At 37.8% G+C, this 21,363-nt stretch overlaps 4 protein-coding genes and 1 pseudogene across 4 annotated transcripts; all 5 read right to left on the reverse strand.

The window, feature by feature from the left end:
• Positions 1 to 252: 252 nt before the first annotated feature.
• On the reverse strand, positions 253 to 3,163 carry LOC142553042 (zinc finger CCCH domain-containing protein 12-like). Its single transcript, XM_075663027.1, has 2 exons — positions 1,619 to 3,163; positions 253 to 701 (listed from the first exon to the last, which is right to left on the reverse strand). The coding sequence occupies exons 1-2, from the start codon at positions 2,400 to 2,402 to the stop codon at positions 430 to 432; spliced, it is 1,056 nt and encodes a 351-aa protein (XP_075519142.1). The 5' UTR covers positions 2,403 to 3,163; the 3' UTR covers positions 253 to 429.
• Positions 3,164 to 5,134: 1,971 nt separating this feature from the next.
• On the reverse strand, positions 5,135 to 7,701 carry LOC142514112 (ferric reduction oxidase 2-like; annotated as a pseudogene).
• A 5,572-nt stretch (positions 7,702 to 13,273) lies between these two features.
• Positions 13,274 to 14,479, reverse strand: LOC142514158 (uncharacterized). The gene is made up of 2 exons (XM_075619752.1): positions 13,984 to 14,479; positions 13,274 to 13,710 (listed from the first exon to the last, which is right to left on the reverse strand). Exons 1-2 carry the CDS (start codon positions 14,477 to 14,479, stop codon positions 13,274 to 13,276), a joined length of 933 nt encoding a protein of 310 aa, XP_075475867.1.
• Positions 14,480 to 14,495: 16 nt separating this feature from the next.
• LOC142514174 (glutathione S-transferase T3-like) lies at positions 14,496 to 15,761 on the reverse strand. Its single transcript, XM_075619753.1, has 2 exons — positions 15,645 to 15,761; positions 14,496 to 15,374 (listed from the first exon to the last, which is right to left on the reverse strand). Exons 1-2 carry the CDS (start codon positions 15,759 to 15,761, stop codon positions 14,496 to 14,498), a joined length of 996 nt encoding a protein of 331 aa, XP_075475868.1.
• Positions 15,762 to 19,351: 3,590 nt separating this feature from the next.
• Positions 19,352 to 20,755, reverse strand: LOC142514190 (putative receptor-like protein kinase At5g24010). Its single transcript, XM_075619754.1, has one exon. It carries the CDS (start codon positions 20,753 to 20,755, stop codon positions 19,352 to 19,354), a length of 1,404 nt encoding a protein of 467 aa, XP_075475869.1.
• Positions 20,756 to 21,363: the final 608 nt, after the last annotated feature.

Consider the following 21,363-nt stretch of genomic DNA (forward strand, 5'->3'; position numbering starts at 1 on the left):
TAAAAATGTTTTAAAAGTGACGAAAGGATTAGGTGTAAAGATTATGTTATGAAGTGCGCAAATTAATAAATAGAATTTTTTTCGAAAACACAGAGAAAATGATACCATACGATTAAAAACTCACAACCCGATTCAAGTACTTGCCGGAATTACTCAAACTTGACTCGGGCTCATTTAAATCCGAGATCGATGCACATAAAAGTTAAAATAAGCCACTGGAAAACCAGAATATAGTCTTGGCTTGCAAATCGTGATGCAAAACACAGATTCGCATGGAATACAAGGAGTGAGATTACAAGCAGCAATCCAATCCAATCCAACAACAAGAAGCTATGAGGTTACACTTGATGTCTTATATTTAGCAGGGACGCGATAATTTTATTCTCTGAGAAAAAAGTCATTTTCATGATAATAGGATTCAAAACCAACTCAGAGATCATCAATCCAATCACCATAGATTTTGCTAATTTTATCTGGACCTTTCCATTTCTGAGTTGGTCTGTGCCCAGTCTTCTGTGCCATAGTAGGCAACCTTTGTGATGGAACTCCAACATGATACACATCCGAATGAGGAACAGAAGGGACAGTTGCGACAACAGCGTCGACTGAAGTTTTAGGAGGGACTGTTCCATGCTTGGCATCAGGAGTAGAAGAATCTACGGCTTCTGCATCTGATGCCCCTCCACCAAAATGATGCAGTTCTGTCTCAGGACGATTCAAATAATGTTATAAACTCACAGACTCGTACAATAAATGGACAGATTACGAAAGAAACGAGGAAATTTTTTACTGGAAGCAGGGTTAGATTGCCATGGATTAACTTGGTTTGATTGATCCTTCATCTATTGCCAAAAGCAAAGAGCTTGGGTTCAAAATAATTCACTAGTAAACAGCCTGAGAAACACGTGCATGTCATCAATTCATCAACTCCTTTAACCAATTGATAGCTTAAGGCTCAATATCATGAATCCATGATATTTGTAAATTTTGGAGACAACAATTAGCTCGTAAATGTTGAGCAATAAGCTGCACTAGACGTATCAATCGCTTATTCAAAAGGTGATTCTTAATGTCACTTGAAGGATTTCGTGCGGGTGTCACTTCAGTGGTTTAATCAGATGGCACAAAAAATTACTTTTATCATAAAGTCCCAACGAGGACATTTTTGTGGTTTCCATAAGAGAGCACAGATAGAAATTCCAAAAAAATTCATTTAGGGTAGTAAAACGAATTGAATCGGTATTTTGCTGACTAGTGCATTCATGGAAAAGAACATGGGGTAGAGGGGATGGGTACACCACCAAAGATTTGAAGGGCAAAGCAGCCTGTATTTATTGTTGTCATATAATTCATCAATGCATTTTGATTACTATGATACGGCTCTCAAGCAATTAAAATCACATTTCATATCATAAAAGGCTTATGAAATTATATGATGCAAAAAAATCCAAGCTCAACTACCACACGTTGAACATAAGATCTTTACATAAAGCATGAAATGCATTCGCTCAGTATTGAAAATAGGTAAGAAAATCTCAAATTCATAACTAAAAGCAGCAAAAAGAACGAATTTGATGTGCTTCCGTTGGGGATTAAAAATGCTAGTATAAAATTATACCTGCAGCTCCATGAGCAAAATGACACTTGCTACCAAAGGGACAATACCCTGTTAGTTCCCACTTGTTACAAATCCTTGTTTTCCAATTGGAAGGCTTCAAGTTTGATCCACTTCCATTTCCACCATATCCACCACCACTTCCCGGGCCCAGACTTATCGCAACACTTTCACGGGATTTTGATTGCTCGTCATGAAGGAAAGTACAGTTCTCACCATATGGACATCCTTCCTCGGTATAAAATTTTTTGCAATGCCGCCCTTTATAAGACCTCTGTGCATCGTCACTAACCCCAAATATCGGTATCTGAAATTCCTCCCTCGGCTCCGACAACATGGGCCGCTCATCATCATTGCCAGCCACGATTTCTTGCCAATTCGGGGGAGGTTTCCTAAGTTCTTCAATGCTATGGGCAAAATTGCAGTTGGTGATATATGGACAAGTGCCAGCTCTAAATTTGCAACACAGTTTGGTTTTATAGAACATCTTTCCAATGGCTCTGGACCGGTTAGAAGCTGTCACATCCACTGATTGGGAACTCCTGGATCTTTTACTTGGAGGTTCACTTCCCGATCGAGATTGGGATGACCTCCCCTCATAATTCAAATTTGTATTCATGTCCATGGAGGCTTCTCCATTCCACATCCCATACTCATCTTCAGTTGCCCAAATAGCATGATCAGTGGACCCAGGACTCCAATTCTCATCAACACCATTTCCGGAGTTTCCGGTTAGTATTTGCACAACATTTCCACCAGAAAATCCATTTTCTCGGCGATAATCCATTTCCACAGTATAACACCGCCACTCAAATGTATATACAAACAGGTAAAACTAATGGGAACTAAATCTAAAAAAGGTGCAACCAACAAGAACCTTGGATTCCTTATAACTCATTCAATGACCCTCGATGTACATATACGTAGATAAAGAACAAAAGCTTTATACCAATTGACTAAATGCTCCAAATTACAACAGAAGTTGAAGAAATAGTAACAAAGTTAGATTAGTAGTAAACTTCGAATTACCTAACTTTTCTCAACTGTAAAATTGCACATTTCAAGAACCCGGCAGATTCGCAAACTGGGTACTTCATATACCCTATACGAACTCAAGAAAAATCCAATCTTTATAAAGAAATACAGCAGATGAAAGAAACGATGCAGCTAATAATCAAGAAACGAAGTTAAGAAGAGAGATTAGCAACCAAATCGCAAGTGGGTTTCAGATCTGAAAATATGAAGCTCACTCAGAAACTAGAGTTGATTAATAGTATTAACTGAAATTACCGTGACCAAAAACTGGAAACTTATGCAACAGGAAGATGAGAGAGAAGAATTTGGTAGAGTATAACGAAAAAAAAAGTGACAAAAAGTCCCACAAATTGAAATCTGCAGACGGTGCTGTACCCTCCCATCTCATCCACAATCGATTCAGGTTGGAATTACCCAGTACTGTAGCAACAAATCGGTTTGCTGGGGGTTGTAAGATATTTTGATTGTTTTTACTTTCTTTTTGTTTTTGTTTTTGTTTTTTTTTAGCTTTCCTTTTGCATTTTCAGGCTTTCTGTGTTCATTTGTCCACTTTCATTACAACATGCGGAAAATATGGAAACCATCCTTTAATTTTCCATCTATTTATTTTTACTAGCATGAAAGCAAAATCCATATTATATATATAACAAAAAAAAATTTAATAACAAACATAATTTTTATATTTTTACATAACGTGATCTAATCTATCAAATATCATTTTGTTCGAAAAAATGTAAATCCAAACAAATGATAAAAATTGAAATAATGATTTATCATATTTAGTACTATTATAAGAGTCCAAGAAAGCATTTTGGTATATGACATTGATATTTTTTTCTCTCATTACATCAATTAAATGATATATATGCTCCTCAAATTAAAAACATTACATCTTGAAGATCTAAGATAATACTTAATTATATTTATTGGAATAACTAAGAACATGTGATAAAAATTGTCCATGAAAGATTATATTCCAAATTATAGCCACATGAATATAATAAATTCGAAATGTTTCAAAAACCAGCATATTTTTAGTTTATATAAAGAAATAATAAAAATTATATTTGTTTAAGAAATTCTATTAATATAAATTGTATTTTGAGAAGGGAAAAAAAAAATATATTTAGACATAAGAATTGAAAATAAATTAAAAAAATAATCTATTGACCCTTTTTATGTCTAAAATATATTTGTTTAAAGTAGTGAAGTAAAAAAACTTCATCTTCTACTATTTTACTAAACTAAGATTCATTTCTTTAAATTAATAATTGAAATCGACCAACTATTTTATGCAAGTTAATTGAGTTGAATGATAAATAGATATTATTGATTTTAAATTAATTGACTTGAATGATGCATAGATGTTACATATACCTAACTTATATATATATATATATTCAATCTTATTTTTACATTGTGATGTTTATTGAAATATTACTATTATATATGATAAAAAGAAAAAAAATCTAAACTAATGTCTGATATCACATGTTGTATTATGTATCACATAATCATTATCTCCTCATTTTTTTAGAATTACATTATGTAAGGCTTGAATATATTAACAGCAAATTTATATTTTAAGATTTTCTTATTATCATTTGAAAAGTAAAACTATGTACGCTCTTGATGAATTATATATATATTGTACATTCAAAAATTACTAAATATGAATTAGAATAAAATATAATGACTTAAATATAACGATATTTTTCAATTCAATTAATAATTATTATAAGGTTGTCAATAAATTAGATCCATACCATGCTCAACTTTTTCATCTTTTTCTAACCAATAAAATTTAACATGACAAGAATGGTGGTGTATGAGCTAATAATTAATAACATAATAGTAATAACAATGGCTAATTAATTTTTATTAATTATTAATCGAAATGATCAAATTGCGACTCATGATCGAGAAAATATTGAGAGATGCTGATGAATTATAATAATGGCAAATTTTTTATGGACTAATTTTTTCGCATTTTATAATTTATTATATCATATTAATTTAAACTATATAATTTTCATAAACTAATTGTTTTACACTTGTAAATAAATTAAATTATCTCTTCCCCTGTACAAATTCAAATGCATTATAAGGATAAAAATTTATAATTTTAACATAAAAGATATATATCTCTTGTAAGACGGTATATCACGAATCTTTATTCGTGAGATGAGTCAATTTTGCTCATATTTACGAAAATTGTCAAAAAAATATTTTTGATATAAAAAATAATATTTTTTAATGAGTGATCCAAATAAAATATTCGTGTCACGGAATTTTTGTGTTATTTCACAATTTGGTTACGAAAGAGTGATATTATTATTGATAAATTTGATTTTACAAAGGGGGGACACAAATAAACTTCCCATTTACAATATGACATTTAGTATAACCCCAAAAAACAAATCAAAGGCCAAGAAAACAATCTCAAAATTACCAACAAAAAACATGTCATTTTTTGAGTATATATATTGTGTCTTTTTCGGTGTATGAAATTGTCAAAATCACCAACTGAAGTTGATGGATTCGAATTGCAGATTCGCTGCCAAACGAGATGAACATATTTTCGCTGCTTCGTGCCGAAGCTTCTTAGGCCCGCTAACAAGAACCCCAACGCTTGACTCTCTGCTTTCGAGTAGAAATCCTATAGAAAAAAACCACAAGATTATGAGAAATTTTAGTTCAAGGATCCAAAAATGATCACAGTGTATATATTTTTTTGACGTACTTTTGAGATCAGGCCTTTCACCGTAATGCACGTTGATAGATTGCGAAAGTGACTGCTGAGGCAAGCTCTCAAGTTCCCTATCTGCATTATAGTACAGTGAGTTTGTTGAAGCTATGGGAGTTGCCCCTTCCATGTTCTGAATCTGTGACGTTTCCTGGGAGTTTCTTGTCTTATTCAATAGAAAAGCAACAGTTGACGCCATGATAATGCCGACACATACGAACAATATGTGCAGCGCAGCTCTTGAGGACGACGAGAAGATCTTATTCGAGTTAAGATCGACAGGGTATATGTAGAATCGGGTCACAATGCCAATGAGAATAAGGTATATTATGAAGGAAGATGAGATTATGGCCCCGAGCCAAAGCCAGTTGTTTTGGCCTAAGATTGGAGTTATGGGAGCATCAGACGGATTCGACTTGAACCATACGGCTCTAACTCCCTTCCTCTGCTGGACGGTGGGTTGTTTTTCTCGTGTCACGTAGGCCTCTACCTGGATCCCCAGGTTCGAAAACATGGAGGGTGCACCAGATATGGGGAGAATGAGATCGAGCATTGTTAGATCAGCAGAGCTCTTGAATGCCGCGATGAGTAGAATTTTCGGTGTCATGAGTTTCAACGTTTGGCTCGTGTGAATGAGCTCCCGAATGATGGAAATGAACGGTGTTACGCCACTGCCCCCGCTCACCATCACTAGCAAGTCATGCCTGCATTCCGTCATAATTTTGATCACAACAATCAATTATTTATATGGGTGAAATTATTGTTGGATACTTCCCAACCATAATCGTATAAGGTACGTAGGTATGTATACCTTAGGAAATCTGTGGAAGCAGGCCCATAAGGTCCTTCGACAGAGACGTCTAGACGATCAACCGGAGGAGAACCTGAAGATAGAATCTGATACAGTTTTTTAGACCATTTTCCTTCACCTTTGATCATGACACTGAGCTTATCAGATTCCAGACTGCTACTGGAAGTTATGGTATATGGATGCCATTGCAACTTGGAAATGGTGGGAAAATTCAAGAAAATGATACTGGTTGGGGTGTAACTTAAACCTATGCTTTTCGAGAAGTTGAGCTCGATCGACGGTTTCGCAGGGCAGTATCCTAGCAGACATGAGACGCACCGCTCGTCTCGATTGCAAGAATCGGAGGTATCGATCGATCATGAAGAGGAAGAAGCCAGGGAGCATAATGGAGGTGTAGCTAATGCCAACATGGACTACATAGTAGGAGAAAACAAAGAGAATGTATAGGTGATGTGTGTAGAAGAATAGCTCAAATATCTTTCTCCTTATTCTTGGCAATGTTGTAGCCCACAAAGCCAATCCTGCTAGTAAAGATAGCTCTCCTGCTACATGGGACACGCCAGTGTTTTCCCATTTCAGCATCTGAATTTGCAGCTACAACAAGTTATTTCTGTTACATGTATTTATTTATTTATTCTCATTTTTAATGCTACTTGATCAACTATTGTATATGTTATATTTTCCAGTACTTCTGTGAGTTAATTGTTTTCGATACAATGGTGGCCAAATCAAGGACTTTAGATGAAGAGGAAGAGGAAACTTTAAAATATATTTGAGGATATTTAGTATTTGTAAAAACAAAGTACAAATGATCAGAATCATATACCTCCGATAATTCATGTGTGGCGGCCCAAATTAAAAGATAATGTAGCAAAGGCCATGCGCAGTGAAAAGGGTCATCACAATATGTCCTAACCACATGTGGTATTTCACACTGGCCTCCGATGTGAGGCCGAACAGCGGCAGAACCGACGAGCCACGTGTCACCGGGAAAAATAGGAAAGATAGGGCTATGTTTCCTGTCAGTCCAAGGCGGAGCCCCGCCGAGTCTAGCTTTGCTTCCCACCTGCAGTCATGCACCATCCACTTGCAATTAATACTTGGATTAATATGGAAAGTATTATTTAATTTTTCGTAAACATGATGCTACGTACTAACATACTTGGATGAATTGATCATGCCACAAAAAAATTTGAAATATATAACGCATATATTGTAACACATGTATAACGATCACGTTTAAGATTTGTATGTCGTGCTAATCATATTAATTACTCACACTTTCTCTCCAGATTTTGCTGCAGAAATGGGTGTAATAGTGCGAAAATTGAGACGCAGATAAGTAGCAAAGTTCCAAAGAAGAAGAGCAATAAACATGAGGAAAAATGCAAGCTCAATCCGAGACACTATTCCCAATCCTTTGACGATCACTGGCCTCCTCCATAATCCCAACTTACAGATCTCTGCACGTGATCTGCATGCATGAATGTTCATTAAAATTAGTTTAAAGAAATAATAACTCCATGAAACAAATACATGTATTAGATAATACAATATATTACAATATAAAGTAGTTAGAAGAGTTAGTTTACGGTTGAGATGAAAAACACTATGTAACAAGAACTCAAACTCATATTCTTCAGATAGGAAATATACATTTTCTTCTCTTCCGCAATATGGTATCAGAGCAACGCTTTTGCGGCTTCGAACATCGATCTTTCGATCTTGAAGCTTGAAGACGCTCATCCTTCTCTGGTAATTGTTCGATTCCACTTCTCATTATTGTTTCGCATCAATCAATTCATGGCTCCTGCGAATACGTCTGGTTCTCCCTGGTCCACTGGTCAATCCGCCATTGATGACCCGATGAGCCCATATTTTCTTCATCATTCAGACAATCCGGGAATCACATTAGTCTCCCAGGTGCTTACAGGAGACAATTATACATCCTGGAATCGAGCAATGAGGATCGCGCTTTCAGTCAAAAATAAATTGGGATTTATTGATGGATCGATAGTTAAACCTTCGGATGCTGAATCGAATCTTATCAACTACTGGACTCGAAACAACAATGTCGTTGTCTCATGGATTCTGAATTCGGTTTCCAAAGAAATTTCAGCTAGCATTCTCTTTGCTGAATCAGCGGCAGAAATTTGGCAAGACCTCAAAGAACGTTTTCAACAGAGCAACGGTCCAAGTGTGTTCCAATTAAAGCGTGAGCTGATCAGTTTGCGTCAAGAACAAGATTCGGTCAGTGTGTATTTCACGAAACTCAAAGCTCTATGGGAAGAATTGACAAACTTCTGTCCAGTATGTAATTGTGGCAAGTGCAATTGTGAAGGTGTAAAGAAAATCGAAAAGTATTTTCAAATGGATTACACAATGGCATTTCTCATGGGCCTCAATGATTCATTGGCTCAAGTCAGGAGCCAGATCTTATTGCTTGATCCTATTCCACCGATTAATCGATTTTTCTCACTAATTGTACAAGAGGAGTGACAGAGATCCATAGGCTCACAATATGCAGGGCACAATTCAGTGGGAAGCATGGCATTTGCCATCAAGAATGAACAACCACATAGGCATACTATCAACAGAGGACAATCTGCTGTACAAAGGGAAAGACCATTTTGCACCAAATGCAACATTCATGGGCACACGGTTGATACTTGTTACAAGATACACGGATATCCTCCGAAATACAAATTGAAGGAGAAAGCTTCAAACAAGTATTCTCCTGCAGTAGTCAACCAGCTCTCTGGGCCGTCCAAGTCCTCAAGTACTGAGACCACTTCACCACAGAATATGCTTCAGAATTTCAACAAAGCTCAAGTTGAGCAGTTGATGGCAATGTTTACTCAACACTTATCCACATTTGATCCCATTGATAGTCCATCCAATGACCATAACACAGGTACTTGTCTGTCTATATCAGAACCCAGCAGCATATACTCACCCACATGTTGGATTGTTGATTCTGGAGCATCTAGACATATATGCTCGAATCCTTCGCTTTTTCTAACATATAGACCAGTGCATAGTTCGATGATCACACTACCAAATCATGATTCCATAAGGGTGAAGTATTGTGGTGACATTAGACTTAATAGTTCCTTGATACTTAAGGATGTACTTTATGTTCCAGAATTCAAGTTCAATCTGCTATCAGTGAGTTCTCTTCTTGATGACAACAAATACATGATATGCTTCTACCATGATTTGTTCCTTATCCAGGAACCCCTGACACAGAGGATGATTGGCAAGGGTAGAAAAATCGAAGGGCTATACATTCTTGATGCTTGGACTGAAACCCAAGCTGTGGCAGTCAATCAAATTTCAGTTGATACTTGGCACATGAGATTGGGCCATCCCTCTATTCAAGTCATGGACATGCTAAAGGGCGTTTTAAAATGCGGTTCTACCAAACTTGATATGTCTAAACCTTGCTACATTTGCCCTTTAGCTAAACAACGGCGTTTATCTTTTGAATCTAGTCGAAACATTTCTGCTCATGCTTTTGATCTTGTGCATTGTGATATTTGGGGACCCCATCATCTTTCTACTTACAATGGTCAACGTTACTTTTTAACTATGGTAGATGATTGTACTCGCTTTACTTGGGTATTTTTGCTTAGTCACAAGGCAGATGCTGTCCATGTGGTTACCCGGTTGTATAACATGGTTGAAAATCAATTTCAGAAAAGAATCAAAGTCTTTTGCACTGATAATGCCAAAGAACTTGCATTCACTGAGTTCTGCCAAGCCAAAGGCATTTTACATCAGTACTCATGTGTACAAACCCCTCAACAAAACTCGGTGGTTGAAAGGAAACATCAACACCTTCTCAACGTGGCTCGGTCACTTCTTTTTCAATCTCGGGTACCCAAGAAGTTCTGGGGTGAATGTGTTCTGACTGCAACCTTCTTGATCAATAGGGTACCATCACCGAGAACCCAAAATAAAGCTCCATATGAGCTTTTATATCACAGACCCTTTGATTACTCTACTCTACGTAACTTCGGGTGTCTTGCATTTGCTTCTACGTTGGCTGCTCACCGTGATAAGATATCTCCTCGAGCATGCCCATGTATCTTTCTGGGGTATCCTTCCGGTGTAAAAGGATACAAATTGCTTAGCATAGACACTCAAGAAGTATTTATTTCCAGGGATGTTATCTTTCACGAGTCTACATTTCCATGTCATTTGGGCACATCACAACCAAACATTGATCCTTTCCCAACTGTGGTAATGCCAAAGGATTTAGATTCACCATGTCCTGAGATTCCTAGCACAGAGGATACTGGTTCTGAACCAATACAAAGGGCCAGCAGCAATGACCAATCCACTACCACGACTCGCACTTCATCCAGAGTCACAAATCCTCCATCATATCTCGGTTATTATCATTGCAACTTGCTGCATTCTTCAGCACCAATAATCTCCAAATGTCCCTATCCACTAAGTGCTTATGTCTCTTATGATGCTCTATCTCAGCCCTATCGAAATCTGGTACTTAATGTCTCTTCCCAATTCGAGCCTCAGTTTTATCATCAAGCTGTCCACTTTCCACAATGGCGAGATGCAATGAAAATTGAACTTGATGCCATGGAAGCTAACAACACTTGGACAGTGGTCCCTTTACCTCCGGGGAAACATTCCATCGGCTGTCGCTGGGTCTACAAGATCAAGTATACATCGAATGGTTCTGTCGATAGACACAAAGCACGTCTTGTGGCTAAAGGATACACTCAACAGGAGGGTATTGATTTCTTTGAGACATTCTCACCAGTTGCCAAGTTAACCACCATCAAAGTTCTCCTCGCACTTGCTGCCAGCCAGCATTGGTTTCTTACGCAACTGGATGTAAATAACGCATTCCTCAACGGTGATCTTTTGGAAGAAGTTTACATGGATATGCCTCTTGGATATACTAAACGAGTTTCTCAACATCCTAAGATGCCTAAACTTGTTTGTAAACTTCATAAGTCAATTTATGGACTGCGTCAAGCTTCTCGCCAATGGTACTCAAAATTTTCTCAAGCATTACTTCAATTTGGATTCTATCAATCTTAGTCTGACAATACCTTATTCACAAAAGGGCTAGGTTCATCATTTGTTGCCTTACTCGTCTATGTCGATGATATTATCATCGCTGGGCCATCAGCTCACATAATCCAATCCTTAAAGACCTTTATTCAGAGTCAATTCAAACTTAAGGATTTAGGATCACTAAAATTTTTCCTTGGTCTTGAAATCGCATGTTCCAAGCAAGGAATTTGTTTGTCACAGCGGCATTATACTCTGAGGTTGCTAGAAGACACTGGCCATTTAGCAAGCAAGCCAGTCCTTACACCGATGGAACCGCGTTTACATCTGAACTCCAGCGATGATGACCCCCTTGAGGACATATCCCAGTATCGTCGTTTGATTGGAAGGCTTTTGTATCTCACTTTATCCCGACCTGAAATTGTTTTTGCCGTCCACAAACTCAGTCAATTTGTTTCGAAGCCTCGCACCCTGCATATGCAAGCTGTCTATCACTTGCTGTGTTATCTCAAGGCAGCCCCTGGTCAAGGCATTTATTTTCCAGCATCTTCTTCACTTCAGCTCCGGGCTTTTTCCGATGCTGACTGGGCTTCGTGTGTGGACACACGCCGATCCACCACTGGATATTGTGTCTTCCTCGGTGATGCATTGATCTCAGCTAAAAAGCAAACTACTATTTCCAGGTCCTCGACAGAGGCCGAATATCGTGCTTTAGCAAGCACCACAAGTGAAGTGCTTTGGCTCAATCAATTACTCTGTGACTTCCATGTTGCCACACCTACACCAGCCACTATATTTTGTGACAATCAATCGGCCATCCACATTGCTCACAATCCGATCTTCCATGAGCGTACTAAGCATATCGAGATCGACTGTCATTTCGTCCGGAACAAAATATCAGATGGTGCGATCAAATTACTCCCTATTAGATCAAATCTTCAACTTGCGGACATGTTCACCAAACCTCTACCGTCTACCACTCTTTCCACTTTACTCTCCAAGATGTCTGTCAAGAATATATACAGTCCATCTTGAAGGGGGTATTAGATAATACAATATATTACAATATAAAGTAGTTAGAAGAGTTAGTTTACGGTTGAGATGAAAAACACTATGTAACAAGAACTCAAACTCATATTCTTCAGATAGGAAATATACATTTTCTTCTCTTCCGCAATAACATGTCTTGGATTTGAGCCGAACAAACTCGTAAAAAAACCCAAATTATTCATCATATATGTTATCGATGATTTGGTTGTGGATACACGTACGTATCCTTCGGTATGATTATTCTCCCTTGTTTTCTTTCCTAAATGGAGATACACACACCCCAAGGTGGAAATGAATAATATCGGAAAAGTGAAAACTAGATAAGTCGCACCTGAAAACACGGAAATGAAGTTAAACTGAGCATGTAAATAATTCAAAACTTCAGGTTTCAATTAATATGTTACAGTGCTATCTTCTCGATACTACATGAAATCTGATCATAATATATGTCAGTGTCAGTAACTTACGATGATGGTTATGTTAATATGGAAATAAGTTGTTTACAAGCCCATCCACAATAACAAGGGTATTTCCATCAAATATTTGTGGGTCCCGTACTTCACATCATCAATCAAATATCACACCAACCAAATATTTATGGTTCCACTGTTACTTTAATTAATATTTTATTTTCATTTAAATAAAATCATTCCATCATTTTTATTAATTTCATCTACTATTTGGTATTATATTTTTATTCAAATATAAAATTAAGAAGTTTATAATGCTTATTTTTAAATGACAAATTTGTAAAAAAATAAAAATTATTAAAATTAAAAAGTTTATAACGAATATATAAAACTAATTTAACACAAAACAATATTTATAACATTAATAATAAAAAATTACAAACCATGAAACAACATCTATAATAATAATAATTGAAAATTAGTAATTCACGAAGATACTAAAAACAAAGACATGAAAACAGAAATTACAAACCACACATATAGTCAAATACACCATTCGTTCACTCATCACGACGACATGTCTCCCAAATGTGTTGAACCAAATCGTGACGAAGCTGATGATGCATATGACTATCACGTAACTCTGTATTTCTTCGAAGGTATTCGCCAAATTCTATGGTTGAACCCTGACTGGCTATGAAATTATCTCGTTCTTCAAAATCCCACATTGATATTGCATGACCTTCGTCCTCAACAATCATGTTGTGTAAGATAATGCATGTATAGATGATTTCTTTGCATTTATCCATAAACCAATGTCTCCCTGGGCCTCTTATAATTGCCCAACGAGCTTGAAGAACCCCAAATGCCCGTTCAACATCTTTTCTTGCAGCCTCTTGTCTTTCTTTGAATTTCATTCTTTTGGGATCCTGTGGGCATGAAAAACTCTTCACGAAAGTGGCCCATTCCGGGTATATACCATCTGTTAAGTGGTATCCTTTAGTATATTGTGTATCATTCACAAGAAAATTAACATCCGGTGCATTTTCTTTCAAGACGTCATTAAAAAGAGGCGACTCATTAAGGACATTGATGTCATTATGAGACCCAGCCACTCCAAAAAAGGCGTGTCATATCCACAAGTCGGCTGATGCAACTGCCTCGAGCACAATTGTTGGGTAGCCATGATCGCCTCGAGTGTACTGGGCTCTCCACGCGACCGGACAATTTTTCCAAGCCCAATGCATGCAATCAAGGCTTCCTAACATGCCAGGAAAACCATGTCTTTGCTCATGCATTTCAAGCAAACGAGGGATGTCGGTTGCGTTGGGTTTTCTTAAGTACACACGCCCATATATTTGCATAACATATTGACAAAAGTTGGACAAGCATTCAAGTGCAGTTGTTTCACCCATCCTTAGATACTCGTTCAATTGGTCGGCTGGGCCTCCATAAGCTAGTTGGCGGATAGCCGCCGTGCATTTCTGAAGTGGGGATAAGCCTTTTCTTCTCGCAGCATCTTCTCTCCATTTAAAATATCCATCTTGATGATTTTGCAAATCAGTGACTATGCGCAAAAACAGCTCATTTCTCATTCGGAATCGTCGTCGGAACATGTCATCGGTATAAACCGGCTCAGTAGAGAAATAATCATTAACAAGTTGAATGTGCCCAGCTACACGCTCTATGTTGATTGATCGTCTTCTTTGTGCATTTCCGTATGAGGTTTGAATGAATTCAGCCGCTCTATGTTGATTATGCACCATCGTCATGAATAATTCTTCACCAGGATCCGATGTTGATTACTGACTGTTGCATAGCCTCGGTAATATGATCAACATGGGTCACTCTTTTTTTGCCTTTCTTTTTTGCGGCCTTATGTCCCATAGGGCAAAATCGGGCTTCATTGTACTCTGTATCAACACTTGGTGTAGCATTAGACGAGTCAGTATGTGCACCTGATGATTCAGATGTCCTTGCCTTCTTTGCAGACCGGTGTCCTGAGGATTGAGGCGCATACATAGGACTATCTTTAACTATCCTCCACACGTGTTCATATTGAAAAGTAGATTTGAAGATATTCTTGTATTCTTCATGAGCCCGCATCATCAGATCCTCGTCACTCCATCCACTTGGCCGATCCGTGTACCATTTATTGTAAATTCCATTATATCTATTCACGATTCTTTTCAGCGCAGCCCAGTGTGCTTTGGCTTTCTCCGCAGTCCTTTTTTTAGATTTCTTGTCTCGATTGGTATTGTAGTATTCTACAACCTGTTTCCAAAAAGACTCACTCTTCTGGGCATTACCAATGGTTGAGTCTTCGCTCATCATTGTGTATGCTGCTGCAAGGAGCTTATCATCTGCTACTGTCCACGCTGTCCGCTTGCCACGATCTCCATCTGAATCTTGACCTGTCTCGCTTGCCTGATTGATAGTAATATTTTCAAGTCCTATTTGGGACGAGAAAGGAGGAAATTGTGAATTTCGGAATTCATAAGGTGCTTCTAACCCTTTATCACTGTCACTTGCATCAACACTAGCCCTTCTCGATTCAGTTGATTGAAGCCCTGGTGATTGAAGAGGATTAATTCCATGGTATGGAGCTTGCACCAAATACTGGCTACTCTGCCAATATTCTGGGGGACATGTATTCCAAACCTTTGAATATTTTGAACGTTGGGTTTTGAACGTTACCCAACGTTCAAATTTTATTTTATAAATACATAAATTTGTAAAAAATTAAAACCATAGTTTTAACATCTTATAAAAATTACATACAAAATTTTTTTGGAATGGATAATAATTCCAATAGTTTTTTTAGGGATTTTTTGAACTCTCCAAATATCGATGAAAGTTCAAGTGGAGAAAATTCTCGAGTTCGTCCGAGTGTCCAACATCCTCCATTTCCATTTCTTACTCAACACCCACATAATTTGCAACATTTTCCATATCCACCACCATATTTTTTGAACGTCCCTCTAGCTCCGTGAAATACATGTCCCCCAGAATATTGGCAGAGTAGCCAGTATTTGGTGCAAGCTCCATCCCATGGAATTAATCCTCTTCAATCACCGGGGCTTCAATCAACTGAATCGAGAAGGGCTAGTGTTGATGCAAGTGAAAGTGATAAAGGGCTAGAAGCACCTTATGAATTCCGAAATTCACAATTTCCTCCTTTCTCATCCCAAATAGGACTTGAAAATATTAATATCAATCAGGCAAGCGAGACAGGTCAAGATTCAGATGGAGATCGTGGCAAGCGGACAGCGTGGACAGTAGCAGATGATAAGCTCCTTGCAGCAGCATACACAATGATGAGCGAAGACCCAACCATTGGTATGGTAATGCCCAGAAGAGTGAGTCTTTTTGGAAACGGGTTGTAGAATACTACAATACCAATCGAGACAAGAAATCTAAAAAAAGGATTGCGGAGAAAACCAAAGCACACTGGGCTGCGGTGAAAAGGATCGTGAATAGATATAATGGAATTTACAATAAATGGTACACAGATCGGCCAAGTGGATGGAGTGACGAGGATTTGATGATGCGGGCTCATGAAGAATACAAGAATATCTTCAAATCTACGAACACGTGTGGAGGATAGTTAAAGATAGTCCTATGTATGCGCCTCAATCCTCAGGACACCGGTCTGCAAAGAAGGCAAGGACATCTGAATCATCAGGTGCACATACTGACTCGTCTAATGCTACACCAAGTGTTGATACAGAGTACAATGAAGCCCGATCTCGCCCTATGGGACATAAGGCCGCAAAAAAGAAAGGCAAAGAAAGAGTGACCCATGTTGATCAAATTACCGAGGCTATGCAACAGTCAGTAACACAGATGGATGAATATAATAACAACAAGAAAGTGGATCAACTCATTCAAGCTCATAAACTACTCGTAATGGACACTCGAGGTATGACAGATGAACAACTTCATAACCATCTAGCGATATGTGACCAGCTCAAAAAAAGATTGAACATGTAATGTGGTTTGAAATTTCTATTTGATGTCATGTATTTTATTATGTGTGTGGTTGCAATTTATTTTTTAAAATCATGTATTTTAGTGTGTGTTTATTATGTGTGTGGTTTGCAATTTGTGTTTTTAAATCATGTATTTTAGTGTGTTTTTATTATGTTTGTGGTTTGCAATTTATGTTTTTAAAAAGATTGAACATGTAATGTGATTTGAAATTTCTATTTTTAAATAATGTATTAATTTGTGAATGATCTATAGTATATATTATACAATACATACATACGTACACACATATATATGTGTGGATAAAAGTATGAACTATCCGTTACAAAATAGCCGTTATCAACTAGCCGTTACAAAACAGCCGTTACCAACTAGCCGTTACGTAATAGCCGTTACGAAATAGCCGTTACGAAAATGTATATAAGTAGGAAATGAATCATTCATTATTCTTCACAATACATCCAGTCTGCATTCTCTCTTATACTCAACTATTTCATTTGTTCCAAAATGTCTCAAGATCCTACTCAAAATAACAGAGAAAACATTCCAGAAGATACAACATCGGATCCTGGTGAAGAATTATTCATGACGATGGTGCATAATCAACATAGAGCGGCTGAATTCATTCAAACCTCATACGGAAATGCACAAAGAAGACGATCAATTAACAGAGAGCGTGTAGCTGGGCACATTCAACTTGTTAATGATTATTTCTCTACTGAGCCGGTTTATACCGATGACATGTTCCGACGACGATTCCGAATGAGAAAGGAGCTGTTTTTGCGCATAGTCACTGATTTGCAAAATCATCCAGATGGATATTTTAAATGGAGAGAAGATGCTGCGAGAAGAAAAGGCTTATCCCCACTTCAGAAATGCACGGCGGCTATCCGCCAACTAGCTTATGGAGGCCCAGCCGACCAATTGAACGAGTATCTAAGGATGGGTGAAACAACTGCACTTGAATGCTTGTCCAACTTTTGTCAATATGTTATGCAAATATATGGGCGTGTGTACTTAAGAAAACCCAACGCAACCGACATCCCTCGTTTGCTTGAAATGCATGAGCAAAGACATGGTTTTCCTGGCATGTTAGGAAGCCTTAATTGCATGCATTGGGCTTGAAAAAATTTTCCGGTCGCGTGGAGAGCCCAGTACACTCGAGGCGATCATGGCTACCCAACAATTGTGCTCGAGGCAGTTGCATCAGCCGACTTGTGGATATGGCACGCCTTTTTTGGAGTGGCTGGGTCTCGTAATGACATCAATGTCCTTAACGAGTAGCCTCTTTTTAATGACGTCTTGAAAGGAAATGCACCGGATGTTAATTTTCTTGTGAATGGTACACAATATACTAAAGGATACTACTTAACAGATGGTATATACCCGGAATGGGCCACTGCTTTCAACTATATTTTATAAGTACGCACTTGTTTCTATGATAAACTGAAAAAGAGTTTATTTTTCAAACAAATACACAACAATTTGTTCCTCAAAGGATTAAATAGTTTTTACCTAGAAAATTCCAAACGTTTTAGGCTACATAGTCAAGACCAACAAAAGGATGACATCATGCCATAAACTCAACAAATTCATACATTGCAAAGGTTACAATTACCAGAAATTTACCCTTTTTTTAGCACTTCATGGGGAAAAGAAATAACCAGAATCTGAGATGATATGATAAGAGTATAGGTACAAAAAGGAGACCACATTCAAAATGAGTAGTGGATGCTAAACGATCGATGAAATGATGGTTATAATCAAATTCAAACTTCTGCAAAGACTGTGAACAGAGATGTTTTCCATGTTATACAGTGAATATGGATATTTATATCGAACCATGGACACAAAACATACATAATGTGGGTATATTATGTCCACACGCGTCGAGTTTTGGATTAATCATAAATATGTATACCCTTTGGTCGTCTGAATAATAATGATAATACAATCAAAGTTTTAATCAACAATTCAAACCCCAATTTGTTTAAGTTAACATCTCAAGGGTATCAATATAATAATTCAAACCTTATGGCTATATATTATTAGATCAAAATTTCAAGAGTGCCTAGGTAACTTAACCTTAAGCATTAATTAAGGTGAAAGGGTTTGCAACAGCACAGGACAGGAGCAAAGAAAAACCTTGTTATAATCAACTTGAGCCTAAAAGAAGATTTCATACAATTAGAAACAAGGAGAATTCCGGTGCAGGAAGGGCGAAAAGTAAAAAGAGTCGTATTTCATCATCAACTTCTTGATATCTTCTACCATACATGGTATTTTTGTTTCCCAGTAAAATCTCAAGCAAAATTAGTTACCATACTTTAATAAAGAGATTACATGCTTCGCGCTCGGAACATAAAGAAATATCCACTTGCCTGATAGAGCAATTGTATCTGATCATAACAGATGAATGACACCCTCAATAGTCAATACATTGAATAGATGGCACAGAACATATCATACACACCAAGGAAACAAGACAATAGATATTGAACGTAGATGCGTTTGTTATGACTACTTACAGCAAAAGACAACGTCAATATTTCACAATTACAGAACCTTCTTGGAGACTAGCAATTCCAATCTTTGAAAGCAAAACAAAAAAATGTGTTGGCTCTACAAGGTCGTCAAGCTTTAACAGATCAGAACTGATTGACAAACTTCAAATTAGTTTCAGAAACATCTACAGGCAAGCGCGACCATCCCACATAACCATTCTTTTTCCTCAACATAAAAACAGAGGCCGTAAGCAACAAGAACACAGCAGCAGCCAAGGGAATTAAAACACCAGTATGCCCTCTTCTCCAGCTCCTCCACACATACTCTGCAGAAACCTCTTCACCAAAACTACCCATCGAATTGTTCATCTTCCATACCTCAATTCCGTTGACAAGACCATCAACCGCATGTGGCAAGCTCGTATTCGATGGACCTACACTAACGACCAAATTGCCCAATTCCCCCCCATCAACCACAAAATCAGCATAAAATGGTGAAGCCAGCAGTCTATTTGTAACATAAGACAAATCCAGATTCTCATATGCTAAATTCCCATTAATGTAAACATTGAAATAAATCATTCCTGATGACAAGCTAGCTATATCGCAAAAATGCATCCGAACCATATACTTATAACCCTTCTCCACTTCAAATGCCAACGTTATGTTTGAATTTGGAATCGAATCATCTGAGCTTTTTATAATCCTAGCAGTATTATAAACATTATCAGGCCCCACTTCTCGACTAGCCCCACCAATTTGATAATGGATTCGACCCCCGAAATGAATTTTTTCAGAACCATCTCTCACTTGTAGGTACTTGTCATCAGTCACCCAAGTCCTCCACAAAGAGTCGTTAAAGGGCGTCACTTTAAACCCCCCCACATTCACTCTATGCACAGTTTCCAACCCATTTCTCAACAACCCATGAATCCACTCAACTTTTCCGCTATCAACGTACTGTGCTACATCAGCAATCAAATCTTTCGGAGCAGATATCACTTCTATCGCATTCACAAACCCGAATTTTGAATTTTCTGACGGTATAAACACAATATCCAGCTTTCCCATATCATCAGGGATCACAAACTCTTTAATTATGGGAAGACCATCACCTTTCGGCACTCGAAAGTTATTTAGCAACAAGAATCCGTTCGCCACGACATGAAATTCAACCTCAAAACAATTACAACAACCATTCGCAAAACGTGGATGAAAATGGAGGCGTACCAAATGATGGGTCCCACGATCTGAAATTGGGAACGCGTAATGCGCTGGACGATTGAAGGCCCTAGCTGTTTGATACAAAGGAGACGAAGAATCAAGCTGAGATTCAGCTTTCAACAAATGAGTCGACCGTGTCGAGATGAGAAATCCAGAATCGTCATCGGTGAAGACTCGGTGATCCGGGTCCAGGGTTTCGGTAGCGCTTGAGCCACAGTTCACTAGATAATGATCGATTGGAGAGAAGGTATAGACGGTGGTGCATACGAGGGAGAAGATGCAGAGAGAGAAAGTGAAAGATATGGAGTATACCCCCGTCCCCATTGCAGACAGAATAAGATCTTCAAACTTGGAAGAATTGTCTTTTGAATGAAGTAGGCATGGAAAATAAAATCTGGGCCACGCGTAAATTCGTAAGTGGGCTCAACCAGACGCAAAAACGTGTCGCATAAAGTTTGGCTAACTCGACCCGACATAAACCGACACGCCTTGTCTGACCTCACCTTACCAAGTTGCCAAGTGTCAGATTCCAGCCAGCTGGATCTGCTGCTGCATGCTCGCCCACCGTTACTGAATACGTTAAAATTTACTTCCACACTCATGATCCCACCAAGTGTCTCATGTACGAAATGGTATAAGGATTTCTTTAAATGCAGCAACACAAGGAACCTGAATCGGCGAACAATTTCTTGGAATTTTCAACCTGTCCTCTGGTACTGTTTCAGGTACGGCTTCACAGTGTCTATATTTACGTAATTGCCTATGTTTTTTTTTTTCCCCGTGTGTTGCGATGTATACGGCTAATTTGTTTTATTTTAATTTCTTTTAAAATGAATAGAATGTCAATTTATTTACTTCCACCAAATCAAAACTCTCAAGTTTCCATGACCATTATTTCATTTTATTCCTTCTTTCTTTCGAGGTTACAACTT

This window comes from Primulina tabacum, chromosome 1, assembly GCF_025594145.1.
Source record: "Primulina tabacum isolate GXHZ01 chromosome 1, ASM2559414v2, whole genome shotgun sequence".
Taxonomy (NCBI): Eukaryota; Viridiplantae; Streptophyta; class Magnoliopsida; order Lamiales; family Gesneriaceae; genus Primulina; species Primulina tabacum.